Source organism: Corythoichthys intestinalis, chromosome 18 (assembly GCF_030265065.1).
Source record: "Corythoichthys intestinalis isolate RoL2023-P3 chromosome 18, ASM3026506v1, whole genome shotgun sequence".
In the NCBI taxonomy this organism is placed as follows: Eukaryota; Metazoa; Chordata; class Actinopteri; order Syngnathiformes; family Syngnathidae; genus Corythoichthys; species Corythoichthys intestinalis.
The window spans coordinates 21,820,340-21,840,882 of NC_080412.1; the positions used below are offsets into that span (position 1 = coordinate 21,820,340).

The 20,543-nt window shown below is 38.5% G+C and overlaps 1 protein-coding gene across 1 annotated transcript in view; it reads left to right on the forward strand.

The window, feature by feature from the left end:
- Window positions 1-404: 404 nt before the first annotated feature.
- Window positions 405-20,543, forward strand: part of cltca (clathrin, heavy chain a (Hc)) — a 44,235-nt gene continuing 24,096 nt past the window's right edge. The window contains exons 1-9 of the mRNA XM_057820773.1: window positions 405-695; window positions 7,808-8,015; window positions 13,303-13,571; window positions 14,885-15,046; window positions 15,120-15,233; window positions 15,305-15,478; window positions 17,085-17,282; window positions 20,036-20,236; window positions 20,322-20,474. Coding sequence (XP_057676756.1) covers window positions 654-695; window positions 7,808-8,015; window positions 13,303-13,571; window positions 14,885-15,046; window positions 15,120-15,233; window positions 15,305-15,478; window positions 17,085-17,282; window positions 20,036-20,236; window positions 20,322-20,474 — 1,521 coding nt within the window. The 5' untranslated portion in view covers window positions 405-653. The remainder of the gene's footprint in view (window positions 696-7,807; window positions 8,016-13,302; window positions 13,572-14,884; window positions 15,047-15,119; window positions 15,234-15,304; window positions 15,479-17,084; window positions 17,283-20,035; window positions 20,237-20,321; window positions 20,475-20,543) is intronic.

The window sequence follows — 20,543 nt, forward strand, 5'->3', positions numbered from 1 at the left end:
TTCCCTGACAACTTAATACTGTAACTACTACAAGCAATTACCTCGAGTACGCTTAATTCCGAATTATTTTTAGAGTGTGACGAAAACAACTCCTGGTTGTCAAGTGCGATCTAATTGGACAACAGTAACAAGTGTACGAAACCTATGTGACGTCCATTTACACAGACGAATGATGTGGCAAAAATCAAGGCGCGAATGACAAGAAAATAGTTCCAAGTTTAGTTTGTGACGCTATTGCTTTGTAGATTTCAAGTTAGAGTTTGAATTAATCATCTAAATGTTGAGTTGTTTTAATTATAAAGTATTATGAATGGAATGGTGACTGTGACTGCTGTAAGACACTTTTGAAAAAAATGTAACTGTGTATTCATCCGCCTCTCTGAGTACTTCCATTTCCGGGATGTTTTCTGTGCTTGCTAACCTCCACCGCCATTGCAGGTCTCGGGAGTCGGTGTAGTAGCAGCCCGCCGTTAGCCAGGGGAAGCTCACGAGTCAAGAGCAAAGGGACAATTATAAACGCACCATCACACCGACAACACTTTCAATTCTTTAGAACCTCCGAACAGAAGCTCCCTGGCGTTGCGGCTGGGGTCTGAGAGACGCCGTAGTTTGTTAGCGTTCGAAGAAACCGGAGGAGGGAGAGAGGAACCGCCATGGCTCAGATCCTGCCAATTCGTTTTCAGGAGCACCTGCAGGTGAGTGGATCAATTAACTCCATCGTTCACACTTAGGATTTGTTTGATTCGTATTCGTTTCGAAACTAAGGTAAACACTGTTGGGAAGTAAAGTTAGCCTGGCGAGCTAGGCTAAACTAGCCGGGCTGGGTGGATGACGTTTATCTGAGTTAGCATCTAGCCTTCTTGCTAACAGTTTTGCGAGACGCCCTTGTCAGTTTAAATTGGCGTTAGTTTATGACGCACTGATGATTATCGATCTAAATTAACCTTGTGCTGATTTTGAATGAGGATTTTGTTACTTGCGTGGGCTAATACCATTCAATCGTAGAGCAAAAAGTATCACCTCCGTAAGTTTACGGTCTTGAACGTATGCGATAACTACTTTGTGGTACTTGAAGATCGACGTTTATAGTGTATGGAATTGTTTAATAAAAGCAACATTGTATGATTTCGGAATAAAGCGAATATCGGATCACCTTGTAAAGTTTCGGTTGGAACGCCTTAAAAATGATTAGTTGGATGAGATCACGTTCAGCCGGGTTTCGCAGTCATATGGTGTGTGTGTGTGTGTGTGTGTGTCGCTCTGACACTTTGTGCTGAAGGAAAGAGACAACTATCGTGGCAGCAGAAAACAATAAAAGCAGAATTTGACAGTTCAGTTCCCGGTGGTAGTAGTAGTACTTTAAAAAGAGGTCACATTTAATTCCCCTGTGGCAGATGGCTACTATTTCAATCTTGTTATCAAAAAGTTGCTTAGAATTGAATTACAGTTCAGGACTTATTTTGTCATTTCGGGATTATTTAGTTTGTTGGGTGTCAGTAACTGCTATGCAGATGTTTTTTTGTGTGCACGCTTGGAGTGGGAAATTTGCTCTACTTACTATAAAATGATTGATTGTAACAGGAAAAGGATGTGTTGCAATCATGCCTTGATCCTTACAAGACATTTTTAACTTAGAGCTTGCTTTTCGCTTTTGCTCTTTTGTTCAATATCACCCCCGAACTTTCACTGATTTTAAACTGGTGGATCATGGACAGCTCGTAACAATTATAGCGGTGCTACAATTTATTACAACAACGACATATGATACATTCCAAAGAATTGGAAAAAAACAGATTACAGTTTTTCATTTCATTGTTTTAAAGCATTTAGAATACAATAGCCTTGTCATTGTACAGAGTACAAAGAGATTTAAAGCCTCGCCATAACGTGCACCTCATAAAAACAGGAGCAAAAGTGTTTGTGTCTTACATTAACTTTAATTGTGACTTTAATTCTGCATGAGCATTCGACCACCTACAAAATTGTGTCATACTGTCTCCACGGCACAAGTGACATGGCACGCGAGGATGGAAGTACCTTTTTGGAAAATTAGATTATTTTGAATGGCATGTATGAAAAACAACCTTTTTTCTTTGTGGTATAGCATAATTTGTTGTTGGAAATGTTATGGTTGCCAAGATATTTATTTTTGTACATGGAGTTGAGCACATGTCATTAACATAATGCCAAACAATATTCATTTTTGTACACAGAGTTCAGCACATGTCATAAACATAAATGTTTTTAAAGTCTATCTTAAATAAGTCTGGATTTTATATAAAGTGGTTTGCTGTGTGAAAACAAGCAGGCTGTCATATTGGTGGCATTTGTTAAATCATTTTTGTTTTCTTCGAAATCATAGAATTGGTGTGAAAAGACCTGAAAATGTGCAGACTGAGAAGAATTTTGTTCATTTAGCTGGATTTTTTGGGGGGGAGAGTTTGGCCTAAATAAGTGTTCTGCTGAACTTTGCACAGTTGTTTGTGTTTTATGTTGCATAAAACAGCTGGTCAGCTGTGACAAAGTATAGGTGTAGGGAAATTAAAATCACCTGGAAAAACAGGTGATTTTACAAATCAGTGAATCATAAAACAGGCCATTGTGTAGCATTTGCTGACATTAGGGGCTTCGCGGTCGGCTACATAGGGTCCTTTGAATTTGTACAGAGAACCCGAGATGGAATTGTCGGGCCGTCTGAAATTGTACAGAGACAGCTTCTGTAAGGATTCGTGTCAAAGATGCCCGGTCGCCAAGCAGTTGCTCTGTTTTATAGTAAACATTTACCAACTACTATATCTCTGTTCGCAAGCAAACTATGCCTATTATCCTACGGTTACATGTGGCGGTAGCAGCAAGGTGTCCATAAAATGACGCGGAGAGAGGTAGTTCTCCCCGATTGTACGCTCGCGAATACCACTTGACGAAGAGGCTTAAGATGTTGCTGAAAGATTCTTCTCTTTGCGCACAAATTCCCAAAGCCTCATTGGCATGGTATACGGGTTGTGTAGACATCGAAAACAAGCGAGATAAAGTAGCATCCATTTTCCACGCCGTAACAAGTAGAGATAGTTGGACATTTTAGCACTCTTTTGGTGTGAGCTCAGTCAGAACACTCAGAGCACAGCTACAGCTTTTGAGACCTGACAGGTTGTTTGAATATTGGTTGCAACCCAAAAATTGTTTCAGTGCCAGTTAAAGGTGCACAATCCAGTTTTGATGGCCAAAAAAATGTTGCCTGGCTCTGCCAGACTGTTCTCCCTGTATTTTTCAAACACTGAGAGTATAGTCTGGGAACCAGCCCATTTAAAGGCCTCTCGAGCAGTTACAAAATCAATCAACAAATCAGATTAGTTTATTTGCGTGACGTGTTCTTAACGAGCAACGTCACTCTTGCGCGTCGAAAGTCGTCTCCACAACAACAGATGGTGAACGGGAGAGCCGAGAATATGTTCCAATCCATTGTAAAATCAGTTTTAAATTACCAAAAACACATCGACACGAGTCATTGACAACTGTCTCTCGCTCTAGCCATGTTGAATAAACTCCGCTCTCTTCGTATGTTTACTTCCTCGCGCAAGTCCCTCGTCCTTCCCTCGTCATTTTACTAATGTCACGTCTGCCCGTCACTGATTGGTCCACTCCGCTGTCTGTTTGCTGTGGCTTGCTCCGCCCTGGAAATTGTATCCGCGTGAATGGTGGCCAGACTCAATAGCTGGAACAGCGGTGAGTCTGGTGTACCAGGCAAAAAAAAAAAAAGGTACTGCAAGTAGATCAAAATAGTGACTAGCACAAAATGCCCTCCCCCTTCGAGTTGCCAGAATGCCGCTTAAGAACTATCAGTGGCAAGCGATGAGTTATCTGCAGAAGGGGGATCTGATTTTTAATTTTCATGTAAGATGTTTACAATGTAACAATGGCAACATTAAGTAATGACGATTAAAAGACCCGTGATATGAGGTCCAAGTTAGTTATGTCACCATGACCGAAGTGAGGGAGGGCTACATTTCTCAATGTATAAGCACACCGGCTTTGCCCCGGTCAATGTATCCACATGCTAAATAATGTAGCACCGGAAGAAGACTGGTCAGTGGATCCACATGCTAAATAACGTAGCACAACCATGCCAAATGAATGGATATCATTGTTTTGCTTCTCTGGTCTTAAATCCTTTGAGATTCGTAACATGTTTTTTTTTTTTTTTTTTTTTTTTTTTTTGCTGGAGAGGTTAGACATAATTCATTTGTCAATGTTGGCTAGCCTTAGTTTATGGGGCATACTGTGATAACCTGAATGAAGACTGGAAACTGTTCTATGATTGGCTGATGATGAACACGGAAGCTACCCGGGAACAAATTTGCGATGGGTAAATGGACTTTTAAAATTGGAAACTCTCCGCTTAACCATTGAGATCCGCTTTAAAAGTATTTCCAAAAAACATGTTTTTCTAATGTCTATAGACCCTACCCACGTGACGTCACAACTCCGCCCTCCTGACTGGTGCCGCCCAATTGTCCGTCAACACATCGTGTTTACATGTTACGGCTACGTACATTCCTCCTATTTACGGCGTGTTTTTCTGCTCGTTAACATTAATAATCAAAATGGTGAAGGCGTGTGTGGCGGTCGGTTGCAATAACAGAGAAGATAGACGGAGAGACTTGAAGTTCTACCGGATTTCGAGAGACCCGGAGAGGAGAGAGCGAGATGGGCTGCTGCAATTCGACGAGAAAACTGGGCTCCAAACGATTACCACAGATGATGTAGTAGTCATTTTATATCTGGTAAGATGCATTTAATATATATTTAGAGGGTTTTGGGCTGACAACCACAATTAAGATCATTGCTAGGCTAATCGCCGACAACATACACGTATGTATGTAGTGAGAGTGCTATCGCTAAACCATAGAAACATTAAAAGCCCTAGCTCCATTGACAAATGACATGAAATACATTAGACTTGACAGTGGATGTTAGCAAGAACAAAAGATTTTGAATTGAACATTTCGTAACTCACCTTTCCAAGTACAAGATAGATTCCTGCCGAATTTTCGTGGACGAGGACCTGTTTCACCCAACCAGCAACGAAGTATTTATAAGCCTCCAAGCTCTTAAAGTTTTTCAAACTTTCGTGAGAATAGGCTGATTTTGTGTGGACAAGATAGTTGTACATATCAGGGTAGCTAGCAGATGTCAGGCAAATACGGCGGAGACAGCGGGTCGAAAAACATCGATTTAGGCATCAAATATGGATCTGGCGAATGGATAAACTGAAGCTTTTCCACATAACGCCTTTTATGCAACACATCAAGTGAGTTTACGGCATCCGAAAGCACCGGGTCTTCCATGAAATGCATTATAAATTGCTCGATCAATTGAGACCATTGATAATACAGACACAAAATGACGGACAAGGGGGCGGAACAATACAGCGATCACGTGATTTTGTGACGTTGGTGGGGAGGGTCTATTGGAATGTTACGGTCTTTTCATGAATAATTGAAGTGCCAATATTACAATATGCACCTTTAAAGAGCAGAGTAATGTTGAAACCTGCCAGCTGTGCCATAGCTGAGGTTTGTTGGGTTTGAATTTAAGGGCACTTTCACATTAGACTAAGTTGACTAGGGTCTGGTTGGAGAGCTACCTCGCAACAACACTTGAAAATGACTCATTGAAAAGTTTAAGGGGAGGGAGCGTGGTGTGACACGCTACGCTGAAAGCGGACCGAGACCCACAATTTTTGAGCGGTGTGTTTGGTCAGAACCAGAGGTCGATATATAGACTTTTTTTCCAACATTGGCCATCGGCCGATTAACAAAAAAACACGGATAAGGCCAGATTTTGATCAGGCATCTGTGTGGGCAACTGAGACCGCTGCTGACTGATTATAGGACCCCGGAAGGACCCTGCAGCAGCTTGAAGGCAGACTGCTATAGGAAGTTTCAGGCTTGCCTGGTTTGTAAATATTGTAATGTTTTTTATATTGCCTGAGAGAATATGCAATGTTGCTTTTGCCCTTTAAGTTGTTTACTGAGTGATCCTAACACTCTAAAAGTAACTTGTAGCAATAGCATAGCATTCGTGTTAGCTTTAGCTTTAGCATGGCGAACATCCTCTCACTTGTTTACATCTCGTCGAGAGGTCCTGTAGGGTTTAATTATTTGAAAATAATGTACTGTTCTTGCTGAGTGTGTAAAATCCTGAAAAGAAAGGTTGCGTTTGTTGGTTTTGTAGCACTAGACTGAATTCTTTAAGTCTCAGGTCATCACTGTAAATTTGAAGCTGTTGAAGCAATTAAAAAGCGTTTCGTAATCTACATGCTTTAAAAAAAAAAAAAAAAAAAAGTATATCGGCTTACAAAATCGGCTAAAATTTTTTTTGATATCTGTATTGGCATCGGCATTTGAAAATCCCATATCGGTCGACCTCTAGTCCAAACTAGAGTCCGGATGTGCGTTTACATTGACAAAACAGAGCGGACTATCTGAGAAAAAGAACTGGCCCGTTTAAAAAGGACCAAGCAGTGCTTGTGTGAAAGCGCCCTAAATGCCGTTTTGCTTCAATTGCTTCAAGACCTGCTTCATTAACAATCACCTCATAATCCACTGAATTTTTAATTAATTCATAGATCATTATGCTCACCTGGTTGGTATGAAAGAAAGTGTATGGCATAATCACCTTTTTCACACTTTGCAGTCATGGGATTTCATCCATTCAACTGCTCACCTTGCAAAAATACATCATCCATTTATATAGGATAGTGCTGACTACTGGTTAGCAGAACTTTAATTGCCTCAATGCCAAATTGAATTATTTTGAAAGCACCTGCCATTACCTCGTTAGTTGTATGCAGTGAAATTGTCCCGTGATTTCCTTCCATAAACTTACAGGCTGGAAATTGCCAGGATTTATTCACGCTGGCGTAGTCAGCTCTTACTTAGTTGTGTTATAGTTCCATTTCATCTCGACTCAGCAAGTCGACTTGGAAAATGTAACCAGCAAAGTGATTATTGCCATTTTGAAATGTTGAATTAAGTTATGCTATAATAGTTTTTCTTTCTCAAGGTTTGGTTTTGCCCTTTGAACTTTGCTAGTAACAGACCTGCTGATATCCCGTGACTGGCTGGCAAGGATGCTGATATTTTGAACACTTGACATTGTGTAGCTGTGTCTTTGTGGAAATGATTGTTTTGGAACAAAGAGGAAATGCATGGATAACAATTTCTATTGAGACTTAGTGCAAAAGCTAAAAAAAAAAAAAAAGACAAATTCTTTATCTTTTTCATCTAATAGTAAAAGGCTGTCCTCTTGCTCCTCGATGTCAGGGTGGTCACATGTCCTAGACCAGTGTCACATGGTAGTGGAGGAGGCAGAATTTGGCAGGCCTGTTTTTTCAGTGTAGATGGACAATAGTCCCAAGTTTCCTGTTGTGAATATAGCTATGAAGTGCTGCAAGGCTCAGCACATTACATTGCACATCCTTCCCTGCCCTTCCTTGAACTTAACATGTGATAGATATCCTAAACTTTTTATTTTTTGTGCTGAATAAGAAGATGCTTTCAATTTGGAGTCTATGGTAAGCAGGTTATTTGCGCAGCCAAACACCTACTTGAGGCAACAGGAAAAACATTTCCAATTTGATTAAAGGGGCCATCTGGCCAAGATGGTCCATTTCTCACCAACAAACTCTTGACATCTCACAAATGCTGCAAAATTGACTTTAACCCGATTGTGTAGATGTAGAAGTGACTTTCACCCCTAGTAGTCCATTTGTAGTCATCCTAAAATGTTTTTTTTCTTTCCTCAGCTCCAAAACCTGGGAATCAATCCTTCCAATATAGGCTTTAGCACCCTTACAATGGAGTCCGATAAATTCATCTGTATCCGTGAGAAAGTTGGCGAGCAGACCCAGGTGGTGATCATTGACATGGCCGATCCCAATACACCAATCCGCCGGCCAATCTCCGCCGACAGCGCCATCATGAACCCAGCGAGCAAGGTTATTGCACTCAAAGGTAAGCCAGTCTATTTACATTTAGGTGGTTACCAGATGCTTATTTACGGTCTGTATCATTCAGCCTTGAATTTTTTTTAATAGTATTTCAATATGGAAGGGAAATGTTTTCACCCACTTCCCATAAACGTTGAGCTAATTTTGATTTCTACTTTGACCTTTTAATCAGCAGGTATGTTAAATGCACATTGTGTTCAGTAACTGTTTAAAATGAGCATATTTTTTATTCCATTGTTAAGCATCCATGATTGCTTTGACTTTTTGTTTTTGTCTTTTCTGTGCTCTTTGTTTTTCTTTACTGCTTTCTTATGTTTGCAGACGGTGAGTTAAACTTTAACTTTCATATCGTGGAAGTAAAATCCTGTTTTTAAAACTACTGCTGAATTATTTGATTCACTTGAACCGGTCTCAGTCAATAAACTGAGCAAAGGTATGATGAGGTTTTGGTACAATTTTCTTCTGGGGTGATTAGGTTATCCCCTTCAGTTTATTCATTATTGGACCTCTTCCTCATCAAATCCACCAGAGTTGTATCTGATTAAACAGGATTTATCTTTCATGATTTATAGCTTGCTGGCATTCCATCATTTTTCTTTATTGTAAGAATGATTTAAAATCTATTTGAAATGTGCCAATATAATTTCAATTCACATTTCTTAATTTTCATTTTAATTCCATGCCATCTATCCAATATGAATATGCATGAAATTGCAAGAAACATTCATTTGCTATCAATATTTTAGAACAGCTATGCATCAGTTTAAAGAAGACGTATTGCTCCCATCAAACTATTTGAAATGATTTATATGCCTGCATAGACTTCACTATCAGTTGACGAGACGGCTCCTACTGACACTGCGCCACGGATTCCCGTAGGGGGCCGGGCAGGCAGAGTGTCACGGGAGCTTTCACTGCGATAAACACACGCTGCTTTATAATGCCGGATATAGGTGGAAACAACAGGACGAAAGTTTTAGTGCATACATGCAGGCAGGAGTGTCTCGATTAATTTGGTCGAAGATTCAAGGTAATTATTATATAAAATAGCACCATGCATGCAATTTGAAACATTGTGGGAAAAAAAATGGTGAAAAGTAGCCTAACTTTAGTTTGAAATATTTACGTAAAATGGATAACTGCCCAGGTTTTTGCTTTAACCAAGAAACTGTTTTATGTTCATATCTGTAGAAACTACAGGATTTACGTATTTGCAAGAATTTTTTACTTAAATCGCTCTGTTATGTGATGGCCGCCATGTTGGATTTTGTATCCATTCACAATAGCGTAACTTTACATTCAAAATATCAGGTAATTTTCGGCCAACTGCCCGTTTTTGGCAAAAAAAAAAAAAGAAAATAATAGTAATTTATACATTTCTGCATCCATACAAAAAATATCTGCTTTCATGTGTTTTTATGTAACATTTCACTCTGAAAACAACGAGGGCCAGATTGCCGGCACGATGTGCTGATGCAATGGTGACATCGGAATTCAACTTAAATAAGTTGTAAATGTACATAGGAAAATACAAAATTTGCTTTTGTTGAGTAAAATTAAGAAGATTGTGCATGATCTCCTCAAGTATTAAGTTTCTGATGTGAAAATTGAGTGATTTATTAGCTGTTGAAAACGTCACAATTGCACAAAATAAAAATAAAAAGTCGCTGTTTCGGGCATAAACTTATATATGTTAAATATTGCTATTGATCCTGAAAATATAGGTAATTATCTCTGCATTTGGTGGTTTTTGTGCATCTACAGTAAAATCCGAGAATTTTATTGCCATTTTAGGTTTTATTATACTTACGGTATATAAAAAAATTATCGTGATTTTATTAAGGGAATAAAACATAGTATATACATAGTATAAAACATATTTTTGTATCTTTTGGCAATACCATTGTATTTCTGGATTATTTTGTTACTTTTTATGTCTTAAAAAGTAATAAAGTAAAAAAAAAAAAAAAAAAAGTAAATTAGGCCTGAATGATATTGGAAATAAAATAACATTACGACATATATTACCAAGGCTCCACACTTTTTGCATTGGTTGCACTGGTGCGCCTAACATTTTTTCTTACGGGTCACCAGCACAAAATGTAGCTGCACCCACATTTTTAATTGCATCAACTTTAACGCCATACTTTTAATCACTCTCCATCAGTGTTGTTAATAACGGCGTTAGAGTATAACGGCGTTACTAACGGCGTTATTTTTTTCAGCAGTGAGTAATCTAATTACTCTTCTCATCTTTGCAACGCCGTTACCGTTACTGAAGATGTAAAGGCGTGCGTTACTATGCGTTACTACGTTGGTTGAATGATGCGAGAAAAGTCCGAGAGACACGGGGAGATAGAGAAGAGTGGGAAGGGAGTTGTGTTGCTGTTGCAAACGCGATGCTAGGCGGCTCCAATAATACCCGACTGTAGCCGACGGACTACAGTCTACACCACATGTTGCAATGCTAGATATCATATGCATATAGAACTAGATGTGACATTACAGACTTTGTGGCGTTGGCAAATGTATGGAGAAGTAGATGCAAAATAATACTCGCCGGCGTTGGTAAACAGCCACCATCTTAAAGCAGTAGACTTCTCAGGAAGGCTGTGTTGTAGAGAACGTTCCTAGCGAACCTAAGTAACTTATCTAAAATACTCCTGGAGTGGAAAAATCTTGACTTGAATCATTAAATGATGAAAGTTTTAAAACTTTCACATGTAGAAAATAGACAGAAGGGAACTCGTGCAATAACTGGAGCAATTTTAACAACTAACTTTAACATTTAACGGTTGATACGCAACATTAAATGATTTCCAAAGTTAGCAAAGGTTACTATGTAGTTATCGCAATATTCACTATTCTGCTGTGTCTAGTTAAGTTTAGGGTAAAGAATTGGGCTAGGGCGAATTGTCCCAAAAACCCTTTGAACTTCACACAGTGTGACCTATGTTTTTTTTTTTTTCTTTGAATGGGAAAAAAACATGAAAACTAACACCAGTTACTTTGCCAAGTAACTAATTACTCTTGCATTCGGGTAACTATGTTACTAACGCAATTACTTTTTGGGTGAAGTTATTTGTAAGTGTAATTACTTTTTAGGTAAGATTAACAACACTGTTCTCCATAACATTCATATAATTTATGAGTGAGTCCACTCAAATTCACTCGCGTTTTGACGCTTACGCTGCCGAGAACAGCCTCTAGACAACGAGGGTTGACAAAATGATTAACTCAGATGTGCCTTTGATCGTAGCGCTACAGAGCCTTCACTCAACAAGATCAAAGCTACAAACCTGTCAATCAACGTTAATTTTAAGTGGCAAACTCCAGCTGCCTGCTGACCAAGAAAAGCAGCAGCAGCAGGAGGGAAAGGCTTTACGAGCATGAAGCAGAAAAACATGAATATATATTTTTCGATTAAAAACTTGATCCTTTTCACCAGATTCCGCTCATCTTAAAAATGGTGCCGATTTCCTATCACGGGAATGGATCGGGACATCCCTAATTTGAAATAAAGTTGAACCAAACCATGTAGTTTATACGAACAAAACTCTGCTAGCTTAATGCCAGCATATGAAAAAATTCAAAACACCATAGCATGATAAGCTTTCAAAACACAAATGGAGCAGCAAAGCATACAACAATACTGTTGTAATTCCTTAAGTCGGCACTTTGAAAATTGGTCATCGTTGTTTTCTTGACGTGTTGCTGCCGGAACCTTTCCTACAAAGATGCTTGCATTAATTATTCTGTAGAATTAGTAGTGACGCCACTGTGCCTTCTACAATATGCAGTTCTCATTTTGATATACTGTATTGATCATTTTCAAAACAGCTTGCATTTTCAAGTTGTAGCATTTCTAATTGATACTAATACTTACTTAATACTTTTAAAACAATTGCTTTTAAAATACGCGTCCTCCTGTATGTTTTATTTGTGTTACTTTGTTTCGTAGACAGTGAAGCACTTCCACCTCCCTGCTAGTTGCTGATGTAGTACTATTAATGATTTTTTTCAACTAAGATTGTTTCGTGACATCACAAAACAGAATAGTTAGAAGTCACACACAAAAGCATAATTCACTGTATTGCTTTGTGCTTGCTCTGAAATTTGGCTGCCGCTACACGTTGATTGCCTCTTGTGGCTAAGTGATTGCAAAGAGATCTTGACGGTTGTTCTGTTTGGCCTTGGTCTTTGCTTTCTCTCACTATGATAATGAGTGATGAATATTGATCAAACAAGGAAAGTCACACTGCTTCTTAATACCGCTCAAACTCACTAATTAACCCCAACTAATTAAACTCGATTGCAGGTGAGTAAACCTAACATATTTAATCTTGAGCGCTGTAATTTATAACGTTTCATGGAAACAGACGGATTACATTTTTGAAAGTTTTCTAGAGATTCTTGTCCAAACACTTCAATGTAAATTTCACTTCTCCCTCAATTTCATTTGTCTGTTATGTTCTATCCATTACAGTTGTAATGCAGATGTGTTCACCTTTTTTGTGATTTATTTCTTGTTACTTCCATGTGTCTGCTTTATTTCCATCTTTTGAAGGCACTTCAATTGATGGGTGGTTCAGTCTTTTGTAATATTAAGGTCAAAATCAGTTTGTAAACATCGCACAAATTTTGATACATTCTCGAGTTGAACCTTTAAAAAAGAAAATGCGTGCGCCTAGCAGGTAATATAGGAATTATCCATTCTGTAATCACAGATGGATGTAAAATACACACATGAACAACATTGTTGTTACTGTTAATAAAAGACAAAATTGCAATGCTGATTTTATAATACATTCAAGAAATGTCTTAAAATAAACAATAAAAATCAGTCACTTCAAAATAAACATGACAAATTGTTGATTGCTTTCTGAACGTTTTGCAAGGTAACCATTTTTCCCCCTCTTGAAATTTTTGTTTTTAAAAATTGTTAAACGTAACTAAAACGCAATGTCTGATTTATATCAGTTAATTTTCAGTTTATTTATTCTTTAACAAAGGTTTACCAATAATTAATGTCCTTGTGTATTTGAAATCCATCTGCCCTTAGGCAACTCGTAGAAGAACATGTTTTACTTGTTCTTTTATTGTGACATTCCATTGAGACTAAATGAATTTTTTTACCGTAGCATGTATGACCATTGTTACCCTATCAAAAATTGTCTTTCAATTTCACTCATTACTTTTCCAATTTGGTCTTTCTCCTCTTGCGGATTTGTTTTTTGATAAACTGTAACGTCTTTTGGTTGTGGCTCTTGCCATCTTTCTCCCACTTTTAGCTGCCAGAACCCTTCAGATCTTCAACATTGAAATGAAGAGCAAAATGAAGGCACACACCATGACTGATGACGTTACTTTTTGGAAGTGGATTTCCCTTAATACAGTTGCGCTTGTGACTGACAACGCTGTATACCATTGGAGCATGGAGGGTGACTCACAGCCCATCAAAGTTTTTGACCGCCACTCCAGCCTGGCAGGATGTCAGATTATCAACTACCGCACTGACGCCAAGCAGAAATGGCTCCTTCTCATTGGTATTTCAGCACAGGTAAGTCATCACATATTTCCTTGGTCTGCTGTAGAAGTCTCTTAACCATTTATAGACAGAGAGCTACTTCCTGGATAATGGTTTTGGCAAAAGTTTGATCAGTTTGGTAAACACTAATGAATTAATTGCGCTTTGAAATTGCCTGAAATTCATGATATTCTAGGCAAGAGTGCCGATCCTATCAACAATTTCTTCTTTTGAGCGAAAAATTCTTTCATAGAAGATTGAGGTTAAGGAATTGTTCGACACCAGATAGTAGAGCAGGATTGCCGTGATTTTTGGACTGTAAGCCGCTACTTTTTTCATTCATTTTGAATGAATGAATGAAATTTATTGTCATTATCATCATCATCAGTATCATTGACAGTTACAGAATGTGGGATAGTTTGGCCAAGAAAGAGAATCATTGACAGTCACAGAATATGGAATAATTTTCCCGAAAAGAATCCTGCGCCATTAGTCCAGTGCCGCCAGTTTGTTGATTTATTTAGGTTAATAGGCAACACTTTATTTGACAGTGGCGTCATAAGACTACCATAAGACAGTCACAATTATGACATGACATGATCATGGGCATTAATGGATGCTTATGACAGATGTCATTAAGTGTCATCCGGCAAAGTATGTCACCAACTCCATTTAAGTCCAGCTTGGCTCTTTCACATCTATTCAAAAGGGATATAATTTGCCGGATGACACAAAATGACATCTGTCATAAGCATTCATTAAGTCTAATGGCAGTGTCGTGTCATAAGTATGATGGTTATGACAGTTTTATGGCGCCACTGTCAAATAGTGTTACCAAATTCCATAACTAGCAGTTAATGAAACGACTAGAACAGTAACTGAAGGAATAATTAGCACAGAACATGAATTTTGATTCGTTATTTACATCTGTAGCGCTGCAATGAATGCTAGGAGGCATGTTGGACGACAACAGTGTTGACAGCAGATGGCAGCAGAAGTTGACTCTCCCCAAAGAGAACAGTGATAGCCAAATGAAGCTTCTTGAAGCAATGAACCTTTGCGGCCAATTGGTTCAAAGCGTCATGGTGGTTCATTTGGTCTGATGAGTCTTATGATGCCGTTGTCAAATGAAGTGTTCCTGGTTGATATCTTTTGGTGTAAATATCTCACAATACAGTGAGGACAACTGCGGCTTATAGTCCAGTGCGGTTTATCTATGAACAAATGCCGTTTTCGTGTCAAATTTGGTGGGTGGTGGCTTATAGTCAGGTGCGCCTTATTGTGGGAAAATTACAGTAGTTTGCGACAAATCTTAAAGGAAAATATTTCTTGTTCTTTCGTTCCAGCAAAATCGAGTTGTTGGAGCCATGCAGTTGTACTCTGTGGACAGAAAGGTTTCCCAGCCCATTGAAGGCCACGCTGCCAGCTTTGCCCAGTTCAAAATGGAGGGCAATTCTGAGGAGTCAACTCTTTTTTGCTTTGCTGTCAGAAGTCAGGCCGGTGGGAAGGTAAGTAAGCATTATAGAAACAGATTTAAGTGTTGTTGGCATGTCTATTACTAAAACAAAAATTATTATGTAGCTACACATCATTGAAGTGGGAACCCCACCAACTGGCAATCAGTCGTTTCCAAAGAAAGCAGTGGATGTCTTCTTCCCTCCAGAAGCGCAAAATGACTTCCCTGTTGCCATGCAGGTGTGTATGCTAGTGGAATTGAGTCTCAATTGTTCAATTGTTTTCCATTTTGACAAATGTCTCTTTTACAGATTAGCTCAAAGCAGGATGTAGTGTTCCTCATCACCAAATATGGCTATATTCACCTTTATGACCTGGAAACTGGCACCTGCATCTATATGAACCGCATTAGTGGCGAGACTATCTTTGTCACTGCTCCTCACGAGGCTACCTCGGGCATCATTGGGGTCAACAGGAAGGGACAAGTAAGTGTGTACAGGCTAAAGCATTAATATCACGATATTTATGGTCAATTTTGTTCTTTTGTGTAATACTGGTACAAAACTGTTACTCTTCAGCGCTTGTGCTTAGTGAAACTGAATGGAGGTAAACCTGTGCGAATGACCAAAACTTAACCTTCTAGTTGTAACAACAGTTTCACCTCCGAGTATTTGTATGAAAGCAGAGTAGACTATCCGAGGTGTTTGGTTTCACACAGAAAGGCGTTCGTGTGTTGTATCTTACTGCTGTAAAGCTGAACCAGAAAGGATAACTGGATCCAGCCAGCTGAGGAAGAATATTCCATCCAGGCCATGCAGCACATGAATAATTGAGACAAGAGAGGAAACTGATCTGAAAGAAGGGATGGATCTGGCTGTATGTCTGGGCTGTGAACTGTGCATTTGTGTGCGTGGAACACAAACAAATCTATAGTGGTTCTGAAAAATAATAGGGCTGACGGTTTCGTCAGAAGCTTGACAGCAATATTGGTAACCTAATACAATGTCATGAATCAAGTGACCACTTGCAGTTGTGTTATTTTGAACATGTTCACTTTTTGTTTCTGTCACCTCTTGTCTTTGAACAGAGATTTAAAAAAAAATTTTTTTTATCGTGGTTTCTTAAAAAAAAAAAAAAAAAAAAAGGTTTAAGATCAGTGGTAATTTCTGTTCTAAACAGATGACTGACAGACTTGACCACCTTCTTTATCATAGGTTTTATCTACTACTTTCCATTGGCAAGACCAAGAGGGGGTAAAAATATGAAATGGATCCATCGCCCAGGCCCAAAACATAGCGGTACATGTGTACACCAGAACATAGTATATCACTTTACATGTAAATGCCAAAGATCATCAAATTGAATGACTTCAGTCAATAGAATCTGCATGTAAACCTGACTCCAATACAGGAAAACGGAGATAATTATCTGGTCTTTTTTTGAGCTGGTCATCATTACGTTGCAGCTGGGTGTTGTATACTCAGCAGTCATTTAAAAAATTTCTTTCATGACCTTTAGTGCTAAATTTAGTTTCACCGCAACAATATAAGCAACAGAGGCTGCATTATTATTGAAAAGAGGTCTAATCAGTCATGGTAATAGATGGAGGTCTGACCTGCTGAGCTTGTTTGTAGAGTGGGGCCAACACAGACTGTCTTTCTCCTTAGCCCCCCTCGCTGTCTCCCTTCTACCGCCTCTGCTTTCAACTCCCTTTTCATTAGATGCCAGACTGCTCACAAAAACCGTGCGTGACACTGACCCACTCAGAATACATTTGTATTCAGGAGCCACAGCCCAAGGCCAGACAGTGATTCAATGTTGTGACCCACTGTGAGATTCAGCTTAGTTTGCTTTTGAACATGATTAAGGTATTTGGCATACGCTTGCAAGGTTAGTTAAAAGGCCATCTACTACAGATTGTACTGTGTCGAAGGCAACAATAAAGGCATTATTTAAAATTAAATGTTTCTTTGTGCGGTTCATCAAATTAGAATTGAAATATGGTTTGTTGTAAAAATGTGCAGATCAAGGCACCAAGCGAGTTCTTACCAAAAGATTTTTTTGTGTCCCATTAATGTCATTGCAATACAGGTGCTGTCAGTCTGTGTAGAGGAAGAAAACATCATACCGTACATCACCAATGTGCTGCAGAATCCAGATTTGGCACTACGTTTGGCTGTTCGCAACAACCTTGCTGGTGCTGAAGAGCTGTTTGCCCGCAAATTCAACAACCTGTTTGCGGCTGGCAACTACTCGGAGGCTGCCAAGGTTGCTGCCAATGCACCAAAGGTATTCATCCTTTCAGCCTTACACCAATTATGTGTATTATAATTAAGATGAATGAATCCCTGACATTATTGTTCAGATTAGTTGCTTAACTTTTTGTACTTTAGGATTCCAGGAAGGCTCTGAAATAGGGCTGTCACAAATTTTTGGGCGGGGGTTCATAAATCAATCCAGATTTTTTTTTTTTTTTTTTTTTTTTTTTAAACTTGATTTTTAATTGTTTTTTGTTTTTAACTGGTAGTTTTTTTTTAAACAATGGCATCTATCATTGTATGTTAGCAATAAGCTAGCGGGTGCTGGATAAATGAAATTTATTTTTTTAATAGTAATTTGCCAAATTAGTAAACTTGCATATGGTCGATTGAATATGACACAGCTGATCAGAGATCAATCCCAATTTTTTTTCTAATCCTAGAATCGTCCAGCTCTTGGCGATAGACACATCAATGTTGTTGCGGTACAACTTTTTTTTTTTTTTTTTTTTTAAAACAGTGTCTGATAGGCCTGCAAAATACAGTGGTACCTCGACATACGATCGCTTCGACACACGATCTTTTTGACATCTGACGTAAAATTTGACTCGACATTTGCTTATACAGTCGATGACATGGCTCGAAATACGACTATTTATGACAATGCCGCAGTTTCTTTGTTTTCCCACAAGACAGACGCAGGGCGGATTTTCTTTTGAGAGAAATGAACTTGGGTTCCAAGATGGCTGGTGCAGGTGGTGAAAAAGGAAAAAGGAAAAAGGCGAAGCTTACCATTGAAATGGAGATGGAAATGATTAAAAAAAAAAAAAAAAATGTTACCATGGTGTGCGCATCCGGAAACTGGCTGGACAATACGGCCGTTGAATGTCTACCACAGGGGTCCCCTAACTACGGCGCACGGGCCGGATACGGCCCGCCTCCACATTTGGTCTGGCCCCCCTGAACAATATATATATATTTTTTTCCCCCAATAGTGTTATTTATTTTCTGGCTTTTTTCTGTGAAGAACCCATAGATGGTTATTTGCTCATTATCTATTTAATTAAGTGTTATTATTATATTGTAATATTAGGGCTGTCAAACGATTAAAATTTTTAATCGAGTTACAGCTTAAAAATTAATTAATCGTAATTAATCGCAATTAATCGCAATTCAAACCATCTATAAAATAAGCCATATTTTTATGTAAATTATATATTTATATTCTGTAAAATAAATTGTTGGAATGGAAAGATAAGACACAAGATACGGTACATAAGGACTGTATTTGTTTATTATAACAATAAATCAACAAGATGGCATTAACATTATTAACATTCTGTTAAACCGATCCATGGATAGAAAGACTTGTAGTTCTTAAAAGAAAAATGTTAGAACAAGTTATAGAAATTTTATATTAAAACCACTGTTGTTTTCGTTTTAATAAAATTAGTAAAATTTTCAATCAAAAAATAAACTAGTAGCCCGCCATTGTTGATGTCATTAATTACTTACACAATGCTCATGGGTGCTGAAGCCTATAAAATCAGTCGCACCCAAGCGCCAGCTGAGGGCGGCAAAACTCCATAAAACACAATTTAACAAGTGGGCATTTCACTCTACTGTCATTTAAATCTGTCTGAGCGGGACATGTGCGTTAATTGCGTCAAATATTTTAACGTGATTAATTAAAAAAATTAATTACCGCCCGTTAACGCGATCATTTTGACAGCCCTATGTAATATATTATTATTATATTATTATTATTTTATTCGTTTGTTCCATGAAGAATCCAGAAAGGGTTATTTGATTGTGGCTTTCTAAAAAAACAATAAATTTTTACATTTAGGCACTCCTGCAATCGTCACACCTTTTCTGTTACAAACTGACCCCCGCCCCTCATCAGAGAAGGAAAAACTTATTTGGCCCTCACAGGAAAAAGTTTGGGGTCCCCTGGTCTACCATGTCGACGGTCTTCCTCTGCCCTCTGTTCTCCAGTCTTTATAAGTTATGGTGACAATTATTATCGTGATAACATCGCAAAGAAATTGCCAGCTTCATCAGGTTTTTAATGATTTATTTCCGAACCTGTGCAACACAACATGCCTACTGTCCACCATAGTTGATGCCAAGTCGCCAACATCAACAAAACATTAAGAGAATTAGAACCTGATTCGTTACATTATTCCAGGAATTCTTATTTATACTGTATTATTCAATTTTTATTTATAATTTATTTTTTTGTGATGTGTAATTGCCCTTTGTAATACTACCAGCAGTATTTATTTAGGATTTAGTGTGGGTTATCAGGCTGTGGAACGAACTAATGGAATTATGTGAAAATCCAGCTCGACATATGACCATTTCGACTTACAAACAACATCCTGGATTGAATTAACTTCGTATGTAAAGGTACCACTGTATATCGTTTTAACATCGCCATCACGATGTGTCGTGCACAATAGTCGTTTTTTTTTTAAACACGTAAACTTTTGTTTTGGTTCATAAAAGCAGCAAGTGTTTATAGACATGGCCCCCTGGAACCATTTTATATACAGCTATCGTCATAATTCTCAGATAAACGTCCTTAGCCTGAAGTAAACTGTGTTATCTGAATAGAATGTGATCATGGTGAGTTAAGTCTTCCCAAACAAAGCTATTCAAGTCATCTGGGGAAAATTCCTCTAGTTGTAATCGTGCAATATATATGTCAAACCCCCCAAAAGTCACAATGTAAGTGTTTTCCAATAATGCTCAGCCCTACTGTCTGATGATTTTCTTCAGGGTATTTTGCGAACCCCAGATACCATTCGTCGCTTCCAGAGTGTGCCTACTCAACAAGGGCAGACTTCACCACTGCTGCAGTATTTTGGGATCTTGTTGGACCAAGGCCAGCTCAACAAATTTGAATCTTTGGAGCTTTGCAGGCCTGTCCTACAGCAGGGAAGAAAGCAGCTTTTGGAGAAATGGCTTAAAGAAGATAAGGTATTTTAATATTCCCCTAAGGGAACAATTCCAAGTATTTAGTATTTTATTATCCTGTGCTGATGGAACCTACTACCCGTTTTAGTTGGAGTGCTCAGAGGAACTTGGGGACCTGGTGAAAGCAGTGGATCCCACCCTGGCACTTAGTGTCTACCTTAGGGCCAATGTCCCTAACAAGGTCATTCAGTGTTTTGCAGAGACTGGACAGTTCCCCAAGATTGTCCTTTATGCCAAGAAGGTAAATTTATCTGTCTAATTTAATTTAAAAAAGCCCTTTTAAAATGACAACATTAAAACCTTGTAAAAA